Genomic DNA, 24824 nt, shown 5'->3' with positions numbered 1-24824 from the left:
GATTGGCTTTATTGTTTCTCTACTGGTCTGTGAAAACAATAAGAACTATAAGTGGGTGAGATTTCATTTCAGGAGTTATTAAAGAAGTTTGATGACTACAGTTTAAAGGGGTTGTAAAGGTACATTTTTTTTTCCTAAATAGCTTCCTTTACCTTAGTGCAGTCCTCCTTCACTTACCTCATCCTTCCATTTTGCTTTTAAATGTCCTTATTTCTTCTGAGAAATCCTCACTTCCTGTTCTTCTGTCTGTAACTCCACACAGTAATGCAAGGCTTTCTCCCTGGTGTGGAGTGTCGTGCTCGCCCCCTCCCTTGGACAGCAGGAGGGATTCTTGAATAGCCCTGTTTGTGTTGATGGGGGATTTGAGCAAATTTATTTTCTACAGCCCGTGTTTTTTAAAATATACATCTTAAAGCGGGGGTTCACCCGAAAACATTTTTTTTAACATTAGATTGAGGCTAATTGTGGGAAGCACAATCGGGTGTTTTTTTTTTAAATCAATGTGGTACATATGTAAATATGGGGGGACCAATGCGCAAAACCAAACCTAACCTACGGGCATGAAGATTACCAAAAATAAATAAATAAAAAGCAGCAGCCACTACCAATAAAGTGCTCACGCACCAATCAGCATGTATAGAAGGGGGGGTGTAGTAGCGCTTGCAAATACGAACTAAGTAGTAATAGATACAGTAACGTGTGATGATGGACCAGTATTCAATAAAATATGTTCCACTCCTACTTCCTCCAAAACTCCTCCCACATCAATTGTGATGTGGAGGATGGAACTAGTGAATATTAATGAAAGTGAAATCCAACAATTTATGACTCAAACAAAAATGTAAGTCATATAAATAATGTGTAAAACAATTAATGATGTACAATAAATATTAAATAATAAATAAACACCGAATAAATAGTAAACAGGTGTAAGTGAAAAAAATGAATGAATAAATATTCCAAAAAGTCATATTTTTTTCACCTTTAAACACAAAGTTTTTTGTCTTGAACTATTTTTTCACTTGAACATTATTTTTCACACTTATTGGCACTATTAGAGGTGCAATTTTTTTATGCATGACTTTTTGGAATATTTATTCATTCATTTTTTTTCACTTACATCTGTTTACTATTTATTCGGTGTTTATTTATTATTTAATATTTATTGTACATCATTAATTGTTTTACACATTATTTATATGACTTACATTTTTGTTTGAGTCATAAATTGTTGGATTTCACTTTCATTAATATTCACTAGTTCCATCCTCCACATCACAATTGATGTGGGAGGAGTTTTGGAGGAAGTAGGAGTGGAACATATTTTATTGAATACTGGTCCATCATCACACGTTACTGTATCTATTACTACTTAGTTCGTAGTCTACTACACCCCCCCTTCTATACAATGTGGTACATACCGTTTTAGAGATAGATGTTCTCCCGCCACTTCCGGGTATGGTCTGCGGGACTGGGCTTTCCTATTTGATTGACAGCCTTCTGACCGTCGCATACAGCGCTTCACGAGTTGCCGAAAGAAGCCGAACGTCGGTGCGGCTCTATACGGCGCCTGCGTACCTACGTTCGGCTACTTTTGGCAACTCGTGACGCGCTGTATGCGACGGTCGGAAGCCTGTCAATCAAGTAGGAAAGCCCAGTCCCGCAGACCATACCCGGAAGCGGCGGGAGAACATCTATCTCTAAAACGGTATGTACCGCATTGATTTAAAAAAAAAAACACCCGATTGTGCTTCCCACAATTAGCCTCAATCTAATGTTAAAAATGTGTTTTTCGGATGAACCCCCGCTTTAATGCTAAAAATCTTAACAATGTGTTTTAGTGGTTTAAAACTCGTATGAATGTTTCATTTGCTGCACATGTACTGTACGTGGGGTGTCAATATGTGCGCTATGTACTGCTTTTGCAGTGCTACACAATGGTTGTGCTTTACTGCTCCCTCTCCCAATTACAAAAGTCCAAGGGGTTGATTTACTAAGGACAAATCATCTGTTCACTTGCAAGGGAAGTTGCATTTCACAAGAGAATGTTTTCCACAGCTTAATGAATGAGGTGACGCAATATACTTTTTTTCCCCCTTGCGTGTGATTGGGTATTCTTTGCAAAGTGTCATTTTTTTCACATTCACTGAGTTCTGAGGAAAGTTCCCTTGCAAAGTTCAACTTCACTTGCAAAGCGAAAAGCCTATTTTCCTTTAGTAAATACACTGCCTTGAAATCTTATGTCAATAGTTGGCAAGCAATTGTGTAAAGTCTTTGTAATAATGAATATACCCTGCATCTAGTAGCTATATAAAGCCTAGTACACACTTTTAGCTTTTTTCCGTTGAACCCAGCAGGCCTACATGAAAGAAAACTGACAGCTCCGGAGGAGTCGATGTACTAACCAGCGATCTCCCCTGCTGTGCTATTGTGTTCTGACGCCCCGACAGAACACTCCAGTCAGTGCTCTCAGTCATTGGCTAAGAGCACAGATCGGGAGCCAATCGGCAGGTCTTTTTCAGTCGTGCCTCTTTGACCGGCTGAAGTACACACGGGACAAATATCAGCATGATTCTACTGAACCGTCTGATGCCGCCCGACATTTGGCCCGTATGTACTAGGCTAAAGGTTCTACAAATAATACAATAACAAAAATATGGAAAAACAAACATATAAAATTATAAAATCCACAAAAAACTGTGGGCCAGATTCATGTACATTTGCGGTGGCGTAACGTATCGCATTTACGTTACACCGCCGCAAGTTTTACGGGCAAGTGCTTGATTCACAAAGCACTTGCCTGTAAAGTTGCGGCGGCGTAGCGTAAATCCCTCCGGCGCAAGCCCGCCTAATTCAAATGGGGCGTGGATCATTTAAATTAGGTGCGTTCCCGCGCCGAACCTACTGCGCATGCTCCGTTTTGAAATTTTCCGCCGCGCTTTGCGCGAAATGACGTCGCACCAACGTCATTTTTTGAACGTCGACGTGAGTTACGTCCTTTCCTATTCACGGACGACTTACGCAAAAAAAAAAAAATTTAAATTTGACGCGGGAACGACGGCCATACTTTAACATGGCAAGTCTATCTATACGCCACCAACAGCAGCTTTAACTATACACCGGGAAAAGCCGACTAGCGACGGCCACGCGTACCTTCGTGAATCGCCGGAAAAAGCGAATTAGCATACCCGACGCGGAAAAAAAAAAAACTCCATCCAGTGGGCGCCGAAGTATTACACCTACGATCCAAAGCCGTACGAAGCCATACGCCTGTCGGATCGAAGCCAAAAGCCGTCGTATCTTGGTTTGAGGATTCAAACTAAAGATACGACGCAGCAAATTTGAAAGTACGCCGGAGTATCAGCAGATACTCCGGCGTACTTCTTCTGTGAATCTGGCCCTAACACTTTTGCCGGGTACACACGATCAGTCCATCCGATGGGAACAGACCAATGGACCGTTTTCATCGGTTAACCAATGAAGCTGACTGATGGTCCGACGCGCCTACACACCATCGGTTAAAAAAACGATCATGTTAGAACACAGTGACGTAAGACACAACGACGTGCTGAAAAGAATGAAGTTCAATGCTTCCAAGCATGCGTCGACTTGATTCTGAATCCATCAGTTAATTAGGAATCCATCAGTTAATTTTAAAACAAGTTGCCTTTTTTTTAACCGATGGTCAACTAACCGATGGCGCCCACACACGATCGGTTTTGACCGATGAAAACGGTCCATCAGACCATTCTCATCGGTTTTTACTGATCGTGTGTACGCGGCTTTACACTGCAAAAATAACTTGAGATAGTTTCTCAGTGAAAATGCACTATACTATACACGCATACATTTCTCTCATCCGACCCATGGACTAATGATGAAAAAAAATCGAATAGATTCCTCCATCCATGTTAAACAGGGTAGATAAGGGAATCTTTCCTGCTCACTATTGTATTCAGACAGCTGACACCCGCGGTTGCCAGAATACTTGAAAAGTGGCTGACTCTGATTGGATACAGTCACTGTCTGGCTGACAATTTTCTACCTGGCTCTTTCAATTTTTCATTTGACGTTTGTCAAGCCAGGCGGTGGCGATATGCCCACGCACAGCTCCAATGCCAGCTAATTTAGTAGGAATTGTCCAAAATGCATGCCATGTATGGCCAGAAAATGCCTTCAATATAGTCATCATTACTGATCAGATCAGAATTATTTGTAACCCAGAGCAATATTTCTAATCATCTTAATTATATTGATTTAGGTCTAATTGAGCTAGAAAACAACTCCAAAGTGAAAGCTGTGATAGAAGACAGACAAATGCCTTACTCAGAGTTTGTACACATTCAACTGGATGACTACAGTAAGTTGTTTTTATATAACATGGCTGTGCTAGTTGTGAGTGTGATTTCTTAGAGTAATATGGGGTTATGGGTATTGTAAATAGGGGATGTACAAAGCATGTAAACAGTCTCAGTGTCATAAAAGTACTGAAAATGCTGCAACTGTACAATAAAATAACTAGTGGTGCATACAACCCTCTACATCAGGGGTCTCCAAACTTTTCAAACAAATGGGCCGGATTGTGGATGTCAATAGATGTCAATAGCCCAGCATCAGTGAAAATAAATATGGCCCCAGGGCTGGTGGTCAATAGGAAGAGGAGTAGTATCCCATCATTGGTATCGGTGAAAGATATAGTGCCCCATTGTTGGTGTCAGTGGAAGAAATATTGCCTTATATCAGTGGGAGGAATAGTGCCTCAAGGGCCGGATAAAGGCTGGCAAAGGGCCACATGTGGCCCTCGGGCCGCAGTTTGGAGACCCCTGCTCTACATGACCCTACAATCCAAGGCTTTAAATCTTGGGCTGCTGCAAGATGACAGTTTTAACACCTCTTGGTACTGTAGTGTTGGACATCAGGCAAACCTCTAAATCAGGCATGTCCAAAGTCCGGCCCGCGGGCCGAATGCGGCCTTTGTTCCGGTTTAATGTGGCCCCCTTGGTAATTTGGATATATATATATATATCTTTTGCGGCCCCATGGCAAAAATATATACTGTATTTATTGGCGCTACCTCAGAGGGGACAGGGAGGGGGCATAACAAGCGCTTACTCAGCGGCATCTGTACTAGGAAGTTCTGTTTCCTGGGCTGCCATTGGTCGACTGTTCTGTCTATCATCTGTTAGCGCTCGTCCCGGCCCCTCCTTTTCCCCTCCGAGGCTGCAAATGGCATTGGATCAGGCTGCATTCATGGCAATGGGGAGGCTGCATTCATGGCAATGGGGAGGCTGCATTGATGGGCACTGACCCTTTTTTTGCTTCACAGTTCCTTTATTTAAAATTGTTTTTTTTTTCCCTAAAACTTCCCTCTTAAAGTGAAGGTGCGTGTTATACACTCCCAAGCTCATCCTTAGTGTTGAGCGGCGCTCGGGGATTCACTGGGGCCACAAAAGATATATATCTATATAGATATCTAGATAGATACAAATAACACGCCCAAGCTCAACTTTTCACCACACACAGCCACAAAGGCATGAGAATTCTTGTTGGGCAATGTATTAGTGCTCAGACAAACACACTTAGACCGAATTTTACTGGTTCAAAGAATGTCAGGCAAAAATGGTCGGCCCTCACGCATGTTCACTTCATCAAATCTGGCCCTCTTTGAAAAAAGTTTGGACACCCCTGCTCTAAATAATACTACTGACCACAATCACTCTGGTAGGTCACCTTACTGGCCAATAAAAAGGTGTGTGGTGTTGAAGTGGATGAGACAGCCCAGAATTTCAGACACCACCTGCATTGGAGTGCTCATGTAAAGACATGTGCAGGCAGAAATGCCCTAAAAACTGTATGTGAAGTTTGAAATTGGGAGCACTGATTGTATATATCAGTGATGGTGAACCTTGGCACCCCAGATGTTTTGGAACTACATTTCCCATGATGCTCAACTACACTGCAGAGCAGAGGCGGCTCTAGGCTTTGTGAGGCCTTAGGCAAAGCTTGACATGGGGCCCCACTCACGCCCATCATGGGATAAATAATTCAAGGACAAGAGCCTCTTCCCCACAACCCTGACCGGTGGTTGTGGGGTCTGCAGGCAGGGAGCTTATCGGAATCTGGAAGCCCCCTTTAACAATCGTAGCCCCCAGATCCCGCTCTTTAATAACTAAGGGGCGGGGCAACTCGGTGATGTCACCCGGGGAACCCGCCCCTTGTGACATCATTGACTGAGGACATGCTGGGTCATTGACGTCACAAGGGGTGGTGTCACCGATGTTCACTGGTTGTTAGGGAAGCTGGCGGCCCCGCTCCTGAGTCAGGGCTCTTAACGATGCCTGAGCACAGAAGCGTTAAGGTCCCCTGTCCCTCAAAACTGGGGTAATGCATTGGGTAAGTTAGGCGGCCGCGAGGCCCCTGTGAGTGTGAGGCCTTAGGCGATTGCCGCCTCTGCTGCAGAGTGCATGGGCATTATGGGAAATGTAGTTCCAAAACATCTGGGGTGCCAAGGTTTGCCATCACTAATATATATCAATCTATTCATGGGCAGCCCTAAAGCGTTTGTTACCCCAAAACTTCATATTCCTGATATGTGCCTTCTGTACCATGTACTTGTATGAGAAAGTATCCTGTTCTCATTGTCTTTCTTCCTTTATGTGAAATTACTGGTGTTCCTGCCAGTCCCCCTGCTTTGCTATTAATAACTGACCACACTAAGCAGGAGAACACACACCGTGGTAAGTTCTCCAGCTATGCTGGGATCGCAGTATGCTTCCCGCTTGTCATGACACGCCCCCCCTGCACAGCCATTCACTGGGAAACTCAGTGTTCTGCTGTTTCTCCTCCCCTCAGCTCTTATGCAGCTGAGAACAGAGGGGATGTGATTACCCTATACAAAAATATTTTGCCTTTCATTTCTATTTTAAACTGAATGGGTTGTTTTACAAGGTGATTGTTTACACTCATTTTTAGGGTGGGTTCACACCTTTGTGATCCCAGACCATGCAGGTGATTCGCACTGCATTGCTGTGCACATCAAATGCGATGTCTGTGCGATGCAAATTCAGCCACACAGTTTGTATGGCTGAAATAGCAGAGCATTTGCACCAAAATGGTACAGGACCTTTTTTGGTCCACACTGAAATCGAATGTGATCCGATTGCACAGTTTGCACTGCATTCTGCAAACCCATTTGGGGATGTCATTAACTTTACATTAGAAGAAATGAGGATAAAGGAGCGCCCGGTAACTAATGAGGTAAGAAATATGTATTCTATTTGAATCTTCAGCAGTAAAAAGATGCCAATGCGTTTTGGGGGACCAGAGGCTCCCCCTTCATCAGGGCTGCTAATAAAAACAGTTGTAGAATAGTCCTATTGGAGGGTGCATTTGGCACTGAATCTGGACTGTTAGAAGTCCTCTGCGCTGGTGGTGTGTTCAAAGGCAGCTGCCAAAGGCACCCTCCAACAGGATCATTCCACAACTATTTTTACTAGCAGCCCTGATGAAGGGGGAGTCTATAGTCCACCAAAACGCATTGGCCTCTTTTTACTGCTGAAATTTCAAATAAAATACTAATTTCTTACCTCATTGGTTACGAGGCGCTCCTTTAACTTCGACTGTAAGGACGCACATCAAAGTAGCAACCCACGCCCAAACAGTGCTCATCGCCACCTTTTTCCAACTGGGCACGGACCTTTGGAAACAAATTATTTCCATCTGCCCACACCCTACCAAGCTACATCACTGACCCAGTCCAGCACAATCTACACCCATCCTTTTTAACTTTACATTGACTCCCGCAGTGGTTCGCAGATGTCGGTGCGAACCGCCTGCAATTCAGATGCAATTAGCCAATTTTCATGCCTGAACCAGTGTAAACCAAGCCTAAGACCCCTTTCACACTGAGGAGTTTTTAGGCTGTACAGCGCTAAAAATAGCACTGCTATACCGCCTGAAAAACTCCTTCACTGCCTACTCAATGTAAAAGCCCGAGGGCTTTCACACTGAGGCGATGCGCTGGCGGGAGAGAAAAAAATCTCCTGTCAGCAGCATCTTTGGAGCAGTGAGAGGAGCGGCATGTATACCGCTCCTTCCCATTTAAAACAATGGGAAACCGCGGCAATACCGCCCGCAATGCGCCTCTGCAGAGGCGCATTGCAGGCGGTATTAACCCTTTATCGGCCGCTAGCGGGGGTTAATACCGCACCGCTAACGGCCGATTCCCGCGGCAATCCCGGCGGTATAGCGCCGCTATTTTTAGCGGCGCTATACCGCCACCGCGGCTCCCGCTCCAATGTGAAAGGGGCCTAAAGCTGGTACACACTATGAGAAAATCAGGCGAGCGATCGTCCAATTCTCCTCTTTGTTTCACAGCAAGTCAGAACCAAGGAAGGAAATCATTCTTGTACGGCTTTTTTTTTAACCGCTTCAGCCCCAGAAGATTTTACCCCCTTCCTGACCAGAGAACTTTTTACAATTTGGCACTGTGTTGCTTAAACTGACAATTGTGCGACGTTGTACCCAAACACAATTTGCATCCTTTTTTCCCCCACAAATAGAGCTTTTTTTTGGTGGTATTTGATCACCTCTGCGTTTTTAATTTTTTGCGCTATTAAACAAAAGGTGTGAAGGGGTGATGGGACTGACTAGGGGAAATGACAGATCGCTGTTCATACTTAGTATGAACAGACAATCAGTAATTTCTCCCCTCAGAGAACCGGATCTGTGTGTTTACACACACAGATCCCGGTTCTCGATGTGTCACGAATGATCGCGGGTCCCCTTGCTCCGGGGACGAGCAGCAGGCACGGGCACACACCCCTAGTGGCTACAGGGTGAAGCGCCGTAACATAACGTTTCGCCCAGCCAAGCCATGCTGCCGCAGTAAAACTGCGGCGGCTGGTCGGCAAGTGGTTAATATTTATTGTTTCTGACCATGCCCAGTCTTTCATTTCTGATTTTTCTCGTATGAAAATCGTTCATCCTGTTCACGTATGAGAAATATTTTGGTGTTTGATACTTCGGAAATGTTAATTTGCAAAGTCTGATTTGGATGTTAAAAGTTGTGTACGCACTATAGAAAGATCAAACGATAGTATGGAATTTTTCTCATAGTGTGTACCCCCTTTACAACAATTTTTCCCATGGTACGCAATCGCTTTAGTGCTGCTGTAAAACAGTAAAAACTCATGCTGTACTTTATCTACTTTGAATAAATATATAATTGTTGTTATTCAGCTGCAAATAAGATACCTAAAGGATGGAGTAATAAAAAGATGTAGTGGTATCTTTAGTATATTTTCTCCAATGCCCTACATAAAGCTTGTTCATTTAAGTGTCTGCTGTAAAATGAGGCTTTGCTACTGTACTCTGTAAACATGTGTTACTGAAATCCTTTTAGAAAATGGCAAAATAAATTAGGAAGATAAAGAACACATCTTAAAAGTTAATTGTATTGCTTGTTCCAGCCGTGTCTTCTCTTTCTTGTACATTCTGTGTTCATTTATACAAGAGGCTTCCTAGAAATGCATCTGCTCAAGGGCATTGGCTTTAATTTTAGGAACATTGTCTGTGATGTTAAGAGACACGAGAGCAAATGTGTTATCGGTATGTTGTTAACAGTCAAGTTGATACATGACGCTTGTATTGTTAATCGTAAGGAACAAGATAGAACAATAGATCTAACAACAATTCAATTTACGAATGCTTGACTGGCTGATTCACTTAATGATTTTGTGCTTAATTTGACCTGAACTAAACCACAGACATCTCTGTGCCAATTCAATCCCAAACCTGAAATGAACCTTAATATGTTCTTTCTCTCTCTTTTTCTTTTAAAGAATTGCCGATGCAGATTATCAAGCCAGCAACCTTCATAAACACGGCACATTATCCTCTACTGCTTGTTGTGTGAGTATGATCGGACACATTACCTTTCAGAGCAAGTTAAAGAGACTTTGTCACCAACTTAAAGGGGTTGTAAAGGAAAAAAAATATATTTTCATAATAAGCATCGTGGGCCAGATCCTCAAAAGAGATACGCAGGCGGATCTGCTGTTCCTGTTTCTATCTTTGGAACTGATCCACAGAATCAGTTTCCAAGAGATAGACAGAAGATCCGACATCTGTAAGGGACTTACACTGCCGGATCTTAGGATGCAGTACCGCATCCACCGCTGGGGGCATTTTGCGTCGAAATGCCGCTTCTGGTATGCAAATTAGCACTTACGGAGATCCACAAAGCTTTTACGCTTCGTTTTTTCTCCGTAAGTATTAAGTTGCATGTGTAAAATTAGGGCTGCTTTTACAAAGTGTAAACTGTTTACACCTTGTAAAAGTAGACCCTTCTTACCCGCGACGTTGTCATTTTTTTTTTTTTCGCCGTATCTTTTTTTTTTTCCCGATGCAACTTTTTTGACCCGGCGCGATTCACGAAGCTCGGCGTAACGTAATTTCGCGCTATGCACGTCGGGAAAATGACGTCACGAGCATGCGCAGTACGTCCGGCGCGGGAGCGCGCCTAATTTAAATAAGACTCTCCCCCATTTGAATAGGAACGCCTTGCGCCGGCGGAATTTAAGTTACACACCCGAAAATTTCTAGGTAAGTGCTTTGTGGATCGGGCACTTAGGTAGAAATTTTCCGGCAGTGTAACTTAAATGGGAAAAGATAAGTTACGGCGGCTGGCTGTGGATCTGGCCCCCTTTACCTGCAGACATTCCTCTTTACTTCCTCATTGTTCGTTTTTGCTCAGAAGTTGCTCTATTTCTTCTCTGTTCTGTTGACTTCCTCATTGTTAATTTTTGCTCAGAAGTTGCTCTATTTCTTCTCTGTTATGTTCACTTCCTGCTTGTCTGATTTTACTGACCACCGTGATGGGAGGCTTTACTGCGGTGGTCAGTGACGTGCTCACCCTCTCCTGGGAACTACATCTGTGCGGCAGGACGCTCTCTACGTGTTAGGCCCCGTACACACGAGGAGACATGTCCGATGAAAACGGTCCGCGGACCGTTTTCATCAGACATGTCTCCTGGGAGCTTTTGGTCTGATGTGTGTACACACCATCAGACCAAAATCCCCACGGACAGAGAACGCGGTGACGTAGAAGACACCGACGTTCTCAAACACGGAAGTGCAATGCTTCCACGCATGCGTCGAATCAATTCGACACATGCGCGGGATTTCGGGACGCTGGTTACACGTCATAACCAGCGGACATGTCCGATTAGGTGTACTAACCATTGGACATGTCCAACGGACATATTTCCAGCGGATAAGTTTCTTAGCTTGCTAAGAAACATTTGTCCGCTGGAAACCTGTCCGCTAGGCCGTACACACGGTCGGACATGTCCACGGAAACTGGTCCGTGGACCAGTTTCAGCGGACATGTTCGACCGTGTGTACGCGGCCTTAGAGACTTCAAGGAGGTGTGAATTACTGGGCATGCCGCAATGCATACTGGGAAATGTAGTTCTTACATGAAGGAGCGCCGCAAACCAGGATGTGAATGAGAGAACAGAAACTAGAATGCCGGAGGTGATATAGATGAAGGAATTTAATAGGTATTTACTCGTTTTTTTAACAGAATCATTACACTATTCTGTATGTCTACCTTGCAGACATTAATTTTAGGCAAAAACATTTTTTCCTTTACAACTCCTTTAAAGTGGTATGAAATCCAAAACCAAAAAAATAAGACATATTTCAGCTGATGTGGTGGCTAAATTCATTACATTTTATTCGTTTTTTTCCCTGGTGATCTAAACAGTAACACACCTCCTGTATTAGAGTGCTCCCACTCTGGATGAAGGAGCACAGGGGGCACCTTTGGACAGCAGCATTGTTAGTCTTGGGGGAGGGGAGTGTTAGATTTTTCTAGCTGATTTAGCTAAGACAAACTCCAGCTAAAAATAGACTTAGGCCGCGTACACACGATCGGTTAAACCGATGAGAACGGTCTGATGGACAATTTTCATCGGTCCAAACCGATCGTGTGTGGGCCCCATCGGTTATTTATCCATCGGTTAAAAAAAAAGCCAACTTGTTTTAAATTTAACCGATGGATACCTAACCGATCGTTAGTAGGCACAACCATCGGTTAAAAATCCACGCATGCTCAAAATCAAGTTGACGCATGCTTGGAAGCATTGAACTTTGTTTTTTTCAGCACGTCGTTGTGTTTTACGTCACCGCATTCTGACACAATCGGGTTTTTAACCGATGGTGTGTAGGCATGACGGACCATCAGTCAGCTTCATTGGTTAACCGATGAAAACAGTCCATCAGACCGTTCTCATCGGATGGACCGATCGTGTGTACGAGGCTTAAGTTGCCAGATTACCATGAGAAAATAAAAGAAAGAAAGCTTAAAAAAGAAAATTAATGCAGATACCATATGTATTTGTTAATCTGCAATAAAAGAAATGTTTGTTTTGGGGTTTAAAGTAATTGTAAAGTCATGTTTTTTTTTTTTTTTTATAACAAACATGTTATACTTACCTGCTCTGTGCAGTTGGATTTGCACAGGCAACCCATATCCTCCTCTTCTCAGGTCCCTCTTTGCTGCTCCTGGCCCCTGCCTCCTGACGAGTGTCCCCACAGCAAGCAGCTTGCTATGGGGGCACCTGACCCGAGCTGCAGCTCTGTCTATCCATTCAGTGTCCAGACAGTATAATGCACATCGTTGCTGAACTACTGTGATGTAATTATTACAAGGGAAATCCCCAAGAGAGTGAGTTTTTCTCTGTCAATGTAGCCTAAGCTGAAAAAGTTTGCTTAATGACCTTCCCACAGTTTTCATTTGAAATCTATTTTTTGAGGTGCTGATTGGATTTTAGTAGGATAGAAGGAAGACACACCGGTCACTTTATTAGGTACACCTGTTCAATTGCATGGTAACACAAATTGCTAATCAGCCAATCACATGGCAGCAACTCAATGCATTTAGGCATCTAGACATAATGAAGATGGCTTGCTGAAGTTTAAGCCAAGCATCAAATTAGGGAAAAAGAGAAATTAAAGTGGCATTGAACGTGTCATAGTTGTTGGTGCCAGACGGGCTGGTCTGAGTATTTCAAAAAACTGCTGCTCTACTTGGATCTTCATGCACAACCATCCCTAGGGTTTACAAAAAATGGTCCAAAAAAGAGAAAATATCCAGTGAGCGGCAGTTGTGTGGACGAAAATGCCCTGTTGATGTCAGAGAAGAATGGACAGAAATGATAGAAACGCAACAGTAAACCAAATAACCCCTTGTTACAGCCAATGCATGCAGAATACCATCACTCAATGCACAACACATCAAACCTTGGAGTGGATGGGCTACAGTAGCAGAAGACCACACTGGGTGCCACTCCTGTCAGCTAAGAACAGGAAACTGAGGCTACAATTCGCACAGGCTCACCAAAATTGGACAATAGAATTTTATAAAAAACGCTGCCTGGTCTCATGAGTCTGAATTTCAGCTGCAACATTCAGATGGTAGGGTCAGAATTTGGCATAATCAACATGAAAGCATGGATCCATCCAGCCTTGTATCAACAGTTCAGGCTGGTGGTGGTGGTGTATTGGTGTGGGGGATAATTTCTTGGCACACTTTTGCCACTTAGTACCAATTGAGCATCGTTTAAACGCCACGGCCTACCTGAGTATTGTTGCTGACCATGTCCACCCCTTTATGACTACAGTGTCCCTATCTTCTGATGGCTCCTTCCAGCAGGATAATGCACAAAGCTCAAATATCATCTCACCACTGGTTTCTTGTTGAATTTATGCCACGCAGAATTAAGACAGTTCTGAAGGCAAAAGGGGGTTCAACATGTTTCCTCGAAAATAAGACCTAGCGCTATTTTCCAGGAGGGCTACAATATAAGCCCTACCCCGAAAATAAGCCCTAGTTTAAAATGCTTGTAAAATCTTATAATCCACTCTATTACAGTAGTATATGATGTACAATGTGTGTGTTTCTGTAATACAATTGAAGGGAAGAGAGCTCCGGCGGGTCACAGAAGAGCAGAGCGGTGCTATAACAAAGGTAATTGGCACAGTTATATTACAGAAACACACACATTGTACATTATATACTACTGTAATAGAGTGGATTATAGGATTTTACGAGCATTTTAACACTTTCTGTTAGGCAAGGAGAGAGAGGGGGAGAGAAGACAGCACATTACATGGTAAGACCTACCCCGAAAATAAGTCCTACTTTGTCTTTTGTTACCAAAATTAATGTAAGACCCGGGCTTATTTACAGGGAAACATGGTAGCAAGGTGTGCCTAATAAAGTGGACGGTGAGTGTATATTACACTTATATGGCCGTCCGATCTGCACATTTTGTTAAAAGCAGTCACTATACAAATATATCTAAAAAATTATAACGATTTTTGAAATATTAATTTAAATTGAGCTTCCAACATCCCAGAACAATAGGAAACTTTAAAGGCAGGAACCTAAAAATAGAAAAAATGGACACATGACACAAAGTGCACTATAGCGCGTTGTGGTCTAACATGCATATTCTTTAGTACATTTTCTTTTATCAGTTCAGTAGTAGAGTCTTGTTAAATGTCAACCATCAATCTGTGCAGAATGTTTGTAGCTTAAAGCTGAACTCTATGTATTAGTTTTATTGCAAATTTACATTGGCCCAGCCTGTACCATGTGAGTATGCATATCTCATTCCCGAGGAAACGCTGTGGAAACTGACAATCACCGTAGTAGTCTGCGCTCCTATAGTGATAGCAGCGATGTTTTGGGTCATGTGCCAAGCATCTTACCTTCTTTATAGAAACCACAAGGGGCCGCTTTTCATAGAACACCCTTTTTCAGTGTATACAAGGTGTTCTTTGAATGGATATGGTGGAGATAGTGAGATTATCACCCCACCTCTGTACCTCATCCAATCAAAGAATACTTTGTATTCATTAAAAAACAGTGTGGTAGAGCTGTGCAAATTTTAAGGACTAAATGGACAGAAACACAAATACTTTGGCAGGCAAAAAAAGCTCATAACAATATTTAATCTATGTATTTTAGCTGTAATTCAACTTTAACCGCAGTGTTTGAAACATTCTGAGGTGCAAACGTATGGGAGCTTAACCACTTAAGCCCCAGAGGATTTGGCTGCCCAAAGACTGGGCCATTTTTTGCGATTCGCCACTGTGTCGCTTTAACTGACAATTGCGCAACGTGGCACCCAAACAAAATTGGCCTTCTTTTTTTCCCCCACAAATAGAGCTTTCTTTTGGTGGTATTCGATCACCTCTGCAGTTTTTATTTTTTTGCGCTATAAACAAAAAAAATCGTCAATTTTGGAAAAAAAAGCAATATTTTTAACTTTTTGCTAATAAATATCCCCAAAAAATATATAAAACAAATATTTTTTCCTCAGTTTAAGCCGATATGTATTCTTCAACATATTTTTGATAAAAAAAAATTGCAATAAGCGTACATTGACTGGTTTGCGCAAAAGTTATAGCACCTACAAAATAGGGGATAGTTTTATGGAATTTTTATTATAACTTTTTTTTTTGTAATGGCGGCGATCAGCGACTTTTATCGCGACTGCAACATTATGGCGGACACATCAGACACTTGATGCTATTTTGCGACTATTGTCATTTATGCAGCGATCAGCAGTGTTGCTCATCTTTCTTTAAAAAAGTAATTAGTTACAGTTACAAATTACTTCTCTGAAAAAGTAATTGAGTTAGTGACTCAGTTACTACATTGAAAAAGTAATTAGTTACTCAGCAAAGTAACTGACTTTTATTTTTAATATTCTACAATGCAATTATATAGTAGAGGGTGAGGAGTATATAGCAGAGGGTGAGGAGTATATAGTAGAGGGTGAGGAGTATATAGTACATAAGAGGGTGAGGAGTATACAGTAGAGGGTGAGGAGTATACAGTAGAGGGTGAGGAGTATATAGTATATAGTAGAGGGTGAGGAGTATATAGTAGAGGGTGAGGAGTATATAGTAGAGGGTGAGGAGTATATAATATATAGTAGAGGGTGAGGAGTATACAGTAGAGGGTGAGGAGTATATAGTAGAGGGTGAGGAGTATATAGTAGAGGGTGAGGAGTATATAGTAGAGGGTGAGGAGTATATAGCAGTGGCCCACTGCTGTATACTCCTCACCCTCTACTATATACTCCAGTCCTCAGCCTCTATTATATACTCCTCACCCTCTACTATATACTCCAGTCCTCAGCCTCTACTATATACTCCTCACCCTCTACTATATACTCCAGTCCTCGCCCTCTACTGTATACTCCTCACCCTCTACTGTATACTCCTCACCCTCTACTGTATACTCCTCACCCTCTACTGTATACTCCTCACCCTCTACTATATACTCCTCACCCTCTACTATATACTCTGCACCCACTGCTATATACTCCTCACCCACTGCTATATACTCCTCACCCACTGCTATATACTCCTCACCCACTGCTATATACTCCTCACCCGCTACTATATACTCCTCACCCACTGCCAGTGGGTGAGGAGTATATAGTAGCGGGTGAGGAGTATATAGCAGTGGGTGAGGAGTATCCTATCATCAGGGTCCTCCATGTAGAACTGACAATCAGACAGAAGTGGCCACCTACCGGTATGATGATGATGATGGTGACCGAGCTATCGTCTCACTCTCCATGAGGATATCAGCCCCGCTTCTGGGGGTGTGTCCTGCCTGGAGACACTCCAGTGTGGGCTTCCGCCCTTACATCGCGGGACATTGACGTATGGCGAATGCGCAAAACCAACGCGCTGACGTCATGCGGGCGCCCAGACCCGGCAATTACTCTGCTGCCATCTAGTGGCAGTAGATGTAATTGCGGTAACGCCGCCCAGTAATGGGAACGGCGTTGCCATGAGGGAAAAAGTAATCTGATAGATTACTTGTTACCCTCAGGAGGCCCATCGTTACCTAACGGCGTTTATTTAAACGCCGTTAGTTACAACACTGGCGATCAGTGCTATTAAAATTCACTGATTACTGTGTAAATGACACTGGCAGGGAAGGGGTGATGAAGGGGTTAAATGTGTCGTAGGGAGTGGTTCTAACTGTGTGGGGGCTGGGCTACATGTGACACGACACTGATCACTACTACAGATGACAGGGAGCAGAAGATCAGTGTCCTGTCACCAACCAGAACAGGGAGATGCCTTGTTTACACTGGCATCCCCCCGTTCTGCAGCTCCGTGACACGATCACGGGACACCGGCGGACATCGAGTCTGCGTGTCCCGCAGGCACTGTCAAAGAGCTTGCGGCAGGGGCACGCGCGCTCTACCCGCACGGTGCAAAATTTGCGCAGTTGTGCTATTCTGTCGACGTATATCAGCATGACATGGTGGGCAAGCAGTTAAAAACTATCATACTTAATATTTGGCAAAGATGGGAATTTCCTTAAATCGTATTTATGTTAATAAATTATAGACAAAAAATGTATTTAATTTCACAGGCAAAAACTGTTTATAACATTACAAATCCAGTAGGGTTTCTCCATTTTATTGTGTATTTTCAGCATAGTGTTGGCTTCTTTTTTTTTCATTCCAGTTTGACATTTGGCTAATATCCAGAAATATTTCCCTAATATTACATTTCAAATGTCAGTCTCTCACATGATGAGTTAAATTCTTTTTCAACCTTGACTTTTCCATGGAATGTAGCAAATTGAACATTTCTAGATATAAACATGGCTTGTAAAGGAAGAGGAATGTAAAAACTGGACATTTAAGATAGAAGTGCCCGGTGAGAACACGCATAAATCAATATAATATAAAATGTCATAGTTTAAGTGGCAATTGCCACTTTGTGCCCTGGGTTAACATTTTACAGCATTCATACAGAATAATACTTTGGAGGAGCAGAAAATGGCAGACTTATATAGAACTGAAATGCTATTATCTGCTACTTTCACAGTTAAAGTGAGCTAGTTTTCATTTAAATGCTTAGTCCATCCAAAGCTGATGCATTATTTTTAAATGGATGCTGACTTAGCTTTTTGCATCATTTATGAACTCTTTGGATACGCTTTTTTTTTGCAGATATGTTCCCAACTTCACAACTTTCCCCAAGCAATGAGTTTTTTTTTAGTCGACCAAAAACTTTAGGGTACCAAAAATATTTTCATAATTTCATATATTTATTTAAAGCTAATATTTATTGATAACCAACCATTAAAATAGAAAAAAAGGCCCAGATTCTCGTATCTTGGCGTAAATCTCCGCGGGCGTACTGTATCTCGTTTACGTTACGCCGCCGCAAGTTTTACGGGCAAGTGCTTTATTCACAAAGCACTTGCCTGTAAAGTTGCGCCGGCGTAGTGTAAATCCTCCGGCGCAAGCCCGCCTAATTCAAATGATCCGGGTAGGGGGCGTTGATCATTTAAATTAGGCGTGTTCCCGCGCCGATCGTACTGCGCATGCGCCGTCCCAAAAATTTCCTGACGTGCATTGGGCGAAATGATGTCGCAAGGACGTCATTGGTTTCGACGTGAGCGTAAATGGCGTCCAGCGCCATTCACGGACGACTTACGCAAACGATGTAAATTTTGAAATTTTGACGCGGGAACAATGGCCATACTTAACATTGGTTGCCCCTCATATAGCAGGGGCAACTTTACGCGTCGCAAATCTAACGTAAACGTCGTATCTTCACTGCGTCAACCGCGCGTACGTTCGGGAATTTGCGTATTTTGCTCATTTGCATACTCGATCGGGAAAACGACGGAGGCGACACCTAGCGGCGAAAAAAAAATTGCATTTAAGATCCGACAGAGTAAGAGCCTTATGCCTGTCGGATCTAATGGATATCTATGCGTAACTGATTCTAAGAATCAGTCGCATAGATACGACAGCCCAGATTAGGACTTATGACGGCGCACATGGCTTTGCGCCGTCGTAAGCCCTTTCAGAATCTGGGCCAAAGAGTCTTAGCTTTGCAAGCGGCCAAAAAACCGAAGGTGCTGATCAAAGAATTTACAGACATCTGAATTTCCTGTACAGTTGAACCTTGGATTACGAGCATAATCCGTTCCAGGAGAATGCTCGTAATCCAAAGTACTCAAATAACAAAGCAAATTTTCCCATTGAAGTCAATGGAAATGAAAATAATTAGTTCCGCATTGACTTCAATGGGATGCAATACTAAATGCGGCCAGAGGTGGGGAGGGTGCCAGAGAACGCCGAACATGGCCAAAAAGGCCCCAGGACACTACAGCTTGTTTCCTGCGCCCCCATACCTCAGGCCAAATGAGGTACTGCAGGTCAATGTTTAGCTTTTCTCTCCCCTGCACCCCCGTACCTCAGGCCAAATGAGGTACTGCAGGCCTATTTTCGGCTCTGCTTGGCTTCTGCTCCCCCGTACCTCAGGCCTATTTAGCTTGAATTCTGCTTGTCTTGCGAGTCAACACTCGCAAACCAAGTCAGAATTTAAAAAAAAAAGTAAAAAAATCAAAACGCTCTCAAACCAGGTTACTCTTAAACCTATGACGGCCAGGGATTCCTGCAGCCGCTGCATCACTGGGGACCCGATGCGTATGTCCGATGGCCCCGATGTCCACTGGGCACCTGCGCTTGCTCGTCACAGAGCCAGGGACGTGGATCTATGTGTGTAAACACAGATCCACGTCCTGTCAGGGTTGAGGAGACCGATGGTCTGTCCCTTGTACATAGGGACACCGATCGGTCACCTCCCACAGTCAGTCCCCTCCCCCTACAATTAGAATCACTCCCTAGGGAACACTTTAACCCCTTGATCGCCCCCTAGTGTTAACCCCTCCCCTGCCAGTCACATTTATACAGTAATCAGTGCATATTTATAGCACTGTTCACTGTATAAATGTGAATGGTCCCAAAATAGTGTCAAAAGTGTCCAATCTGTCCGCCGCAATCTCATAGTCCTGACAAAAATCGCAGGTAACTTCCATTACTAGTAAAAAATAAAATAAAAATAAATGTCATAAATATATCCCCTATTTTGTAGGTGCTATAACTTTTGCGCAAACCAATCAATATACGCGTATTGTGTGTTTTTTTAACCAAAAATAGGTATAAGAATACGTATCGGCTTAAACTGAGAAAAAAACGTTTTGTTTTTTTTTAAATTGGGATATTTATTATAGCAAAAAGTATAAAAATAATGTTTTTTTTTCAAAATTGTCAGTCTTTTTTTGTTTATAGCGCAAAAAATAAAAACTGCAGAGATGATCAACTATCACCAAAAGAAAGCTCTATTTGTGGGAAAAAAAGGACAAAAATTTTGTTTGGGAGCCACGTCGCACGACCGTGCAATTGTCATTCAAAATGTGACAGTGCTGAAAGCTGAAAATTGGCCTGGGCAGGAAGGGGGTGAAAATGCCCGGTATTTAAGTGGTTAAGAAAGTCCATATTAATAGTCTGTGTAGGAAAAAGGTGCACTGTATATAAGGCTGCTCCTGGAGGAATCTCTATAATGCAAGCAAAGAACACAAGGGGGCGTCAGCTAAAAGCAGCATTAGTAAAACCTTTAATGATAAAAAGACATTTAGCAACTCACATGCTAAAGTATGCAATATGCTTATCTGATGAATAGTAGCCATTAACAGGACCCTTATGCTCGGGAGGCTTGTGATGTATTTTTATCATTAAAAGTTTTACTAATGCTGCATTTATTGGCACCCCCTGGTGTTCTTTGCTTTTTTTTCCCCTGACTGAAAGTGAGTAATGTAGAAAAGGTCATCTTTTAATGACTTTAGCTGGAGTTCTGCTTTATTCTAGGTAATTTCTTAAAAGGTCAGTTCACCCAGGACTGATATTTGAGATATGGGTTTGAGCTTTTTAACTTAAAGTGGAGTTTCCATCCCAATTTTTTTTTTTCATTATTGTGCTCATTAGACCTAAAAAAGTAAAAAAATATATATATATATATATATATTTTTTACTCATCTGGAAATGCCTGTTGCTATGCGGTCCCACGAAATCTGACTTTGAAAGCACCTAAGATTCTGACATCATCTCCCTCTAATGCAGTGGTTCTCAACCTTACTAGTGCCGTGACCCCTTGATAAAATGTCTCATGTTGTGGGGACCCCTAACAGTAAAATTATTTTGGGAGCGTGGGTTGTCAGCACCCAAGGCAAGACAAGTAATTTGCGCCCCTAACCCGTGGACATTTAGGGCTCCCTGAGTCCCTTCCACTCGTACAGTATTAAAACCCTTTATGGTACATTTTAGGATATGCCACTGTTTCTCTTTATTCTCCTTTCTTTCCCTTTTATCTTTCTATCCTAATTTCTTGTTTTGTTTTATAAACTATCTTTTTTGAATAACTATGCGTATTGTGGTTGGAACTCCGCTTTATTCGCCCATCTCCACACACTTACAATGTTTTTTTTTTTTTTAAGTACCGAGTTTAAATACCATTGGAACCATAGTTATATACAGGATTTGTGTTCACTCAGACCCCTGAGGTTAAAGTCATCAAAACATTGCACTTGTAAGAGTACACTGTGTTCATTAACCAAGCTACAGACAATGAAGAATAACATGCTTCTACTTAAGTGACATGATTCCTAATTAGACTCAGAGCTTTCCGAACTTGTTATCCTCACTGTGATGGAATACACTGTGTGGATCTACAAGGCTTACTCCGCAGTATTAATATTATTGTTTCTCAAAAAATATGGAAAAACTCTAACTTTGTCTCAGTGTGTTTGTACACAGGGGTGGGTGAGCAGCCAATTTTGGAGTGGTAATAAATAATCTGCCAAGCCAAAATGACTTCTTCTAGTGCTGAGTGTGCACCCTTCCCTCTGAATGCTTATCTCCATCTCATTAAGCTGCTGGCTGTTGTATAGTAAGCTTATGTACTAAGCTGTCATCACAGATTGTTGTTGAGTTCACCACCTTCTGGATATAAAAGTGAAATTTTGTATACTATATAGGCAGTAAATAGTTTATATATATATGTATGTATGTATGTATATATATATATATATATATATATATATATATATGTGTGTGTATATATATATATATATATATATATATATATATATATATATATATATATATATACTATATTGTTAAAAGTATTGGGATGCTTGCCTTTACACGTGCATGAACTTTAATGACATCCCAGTCTTAGTTTGTGCATTGGTCCAAATCATTTGGTTGAGGGAGGATTATAGTGTGGGTTGTTTTTCAGGGGTTGGGCTTGGCCCATTAGTTCCAATGAAGAGATATCGGGAAACTGGAGAAAGTGCAGAGAAGGGCAACCAAACTGATAAGAGGCATGGAGGAGCTCAGCTATGAGGAAAGATTAGAGGAACTGAATTTATTCACTCTTGAGAAGAGGAGAATAAGGGAGGATATGATTTACATGTACAAATATATAAGGGGTCCATATAGTGAACTTGGTGTTGAATTATTCACTTTACAGTCAACACAAAAGACAAGGGGGCACTCTTTACGTCTAGAGGAAAACGATTTAATCTCCAAACACGGAAAGGTTTCTTCACAGTAAGAGCTCCTTCCAGAGGTGGTTCTGGCCAGCTCAGTAGATTGCTTTAAAGCGGGGGTTCACCCTAAAAAAAATTTAAACAAAAAACATTGGGGATATAATGAACAATGTATATAAGGGGACAGTATACTTTATGCTGTAAAATAATGTGCATGGAATAAAAGGCAGAATGTGCAGGAGAAGAGTGCAGAGGTTATGACAGCAGGCAGAATATGCAGGAGAGGAGTGCAGAGATTATGACAGTGGGCAGTATGTGCAGGAGAGACGTACTTAGGGTATGACAATGGACAGTATTATGCAGGAGAGAAGAACTGAGGGTATGACAATAGACAGTATGTGCAGGAGAGGAGTGCAGAGGGTATGACAGCAGGCAGTATGTGCAGGAGAGAAGTACTTAGGGTATGACAATGGACAGTATATGCAGAAGAGAAGTACTGAGGGTATGACAGTTGTCAGTATGTGCAGGAGAGGAGTGCAGAGCATAAGACCATAGGCAGTATGTGCAGGAGACAAGTACTGAGGAGGATATGATAGTGGGCAGTATATGCAGGAGAGAAGAACTGAGGGTATGACAATGGACAGTATATGCAGGAGAGAAGAACTGAGGGTATGACAATGGACAGTATATGCAGAAAATAAGTACTGAGGGTATGACAATGGACAGTATATGCAGGAGAAGAGTGCAGAGGGTATGACAGCAGGCAGTATGTGCAGGGGAGGGGTGAAGAGGCTATGGCAGTAAGGAATATGTGCAGGAGAGGCAAACAGAGGATGTAGCCATAGGCAGTATGTGCAGGAAAGAGGTTCGGAGGGTATTACAATAGGTAGAATGTGCCGGACAAGAGTGCAGAAGGTATGACAGCAGGCAGTATCTGCAGGAGAGGAGTGCAGAGGGTATGACATTAGACTTTGCGTGCCAGAGAGGCATACAGAGGACATGTGCAGAAAGGGTCACAGAGGGTACGACCATAGGCAGTAAGTGCCTCGAGAGGAGTGCACAGGGCATGACAGCTGGCAGTGTGTGCAGAGGAGTGTGGAGGATATGACCGTGGGCAGTATGTACAAGAGAAGAGTGTGGAGGGCATGACAGCAGGCAGTATGTGCAGGAGATGTGTACAGAGGGTATGACTGTAAGCAGAATGTGCAGGTAGAGAGGTAGGCATGACAGAGGGCAGTATGGGCAGGATAGTAGTGCAGAGTGTGTGATAGCAGGCAGTATGTGCAAGAGAGGAGTGCAGAGGGTAGGACAGGGGAGGTATGTGCAGGAGAGGCATGTGAAGGGTATGAATGTGGTCTGTATTTTCAGGAGAGGAGTGTGGAGGGTATGAAGTGGGAAATATGTGAAGAAAAGGAGAGGGAGGGTATGACATTCAGCCGATCAGTTCATCATTTGACTCACAAATGATAGCTATTAATCTGTCCATATAAAGAAATAAAATCATTACATTTTATGGTCATAGACATACAGATAAATGGTAGGGGTGGGGAAGTGCTCCTCACAATGCATTCAGACACCCATTCACAAAACGGAATAATTATAAATTAGCAGCATGAGAGCCAAACTGTTTAAACAGGGAGTGTAATAAAGGAGGGTTACAGGTCAAAATCAGCATTCAAAAAACAAACAGCTAAAGCTGAAGTGGGTTATTTGGGAACAGCGGAGGTGATAGGGAGTGTGTCAGCAGTACTATGGCCAGCATAACTGCTGATACAATCCCCACCATCTCCACTGAGGTAGTCCATAGTATAAAAAAGTTGTGGGGAGGGCCCAGAATGAAACAGGAGAAGTATTTCAGTGTGATTGGGGACAATGAAAGTTAAAAAGAAGACATTGGGGGTTAATTACTAAAGGAAAATCCACTTGAAAGTGCACTTGTAGTGCAAAGTGGATTTGCCTTTTCATAAATAACCCCCATTATGTGTAGCTTTTTTACACGTACATTTATTATTAGGGGACTTTCATGGAGTCCAAGGACAATGCATATGTTGCTGGGGATGTAGGCGATGAGGCCAAGACTGTATACACAGGAAATGAGACAGTAGAACTGACATTATCACAGGACAAGAGTCAATTGAGATTAGACCGATATTTGGCATTGTACACTAATAAATGTTAATAAATGTGAGGGATTAGCCGAACTGCGCTGGGGACTAGGTGCCCTGGGGTTGACACACACATACACTGGGCTTGAAAGGCAATTACACATTTGCCAGGATACTGAGGGTTACCTCAAGTGCTGGTGACTGGCTACAGAGGGCTAAAAGCACATGTGCTGTTTTTTTGTTTTTGGTGAATAGGCAGAATT

General features: G+C 42.5%; 1 protein-coding gene across 4 annotated transcripts in view; it reads left to right on the top strand.

Annotated features, from left to right (window-relative positions):
- DPP6 (dipeptidyl peptidase like 6) overlaps nucleotides 1-24824 on the top strand; it is a 1751424-nt gene that overhangs the window by 1686990 nt on the left and 39610 nt on the right. For all 4 annotated transcript variants that reach the window (XM_040352727.1, XM_040352725.1, XM_040352728.1 and 1 more), the window contains exons 18-19: nucleotides 4262-4360; nucleotides 9843-9912. In XM_040352727.1, the coding sequence (XP_040208661.1) occupies nucleotides 4262-4360; nucleotides 9843-9912 (169 nt within the window). The remainder of the gene's footprint in view (nucleotides 1-4261; nucleotides 4361-9842; nucleotides 9913-24824) is intronic.

Source organism: Rana temporaria, chromosome 5, assembly GCF_905171775.1.
Source record: "Rana temporaria chromosome 5, aRanTem1.1, whole genome shotgun sequence".
Classification (NCBI taxonomy): domain Eukaryota; kingdom Metazoa; phylum Chordata; class Amphibia; order Anura; family Ranidae; genus Rana; species Rana temporaria.
The sequence above is the reverse complement of the archived record's forward strand: the minus strand, read 5'-3'. Positions and strand labels throughout refer to the sequence as shown.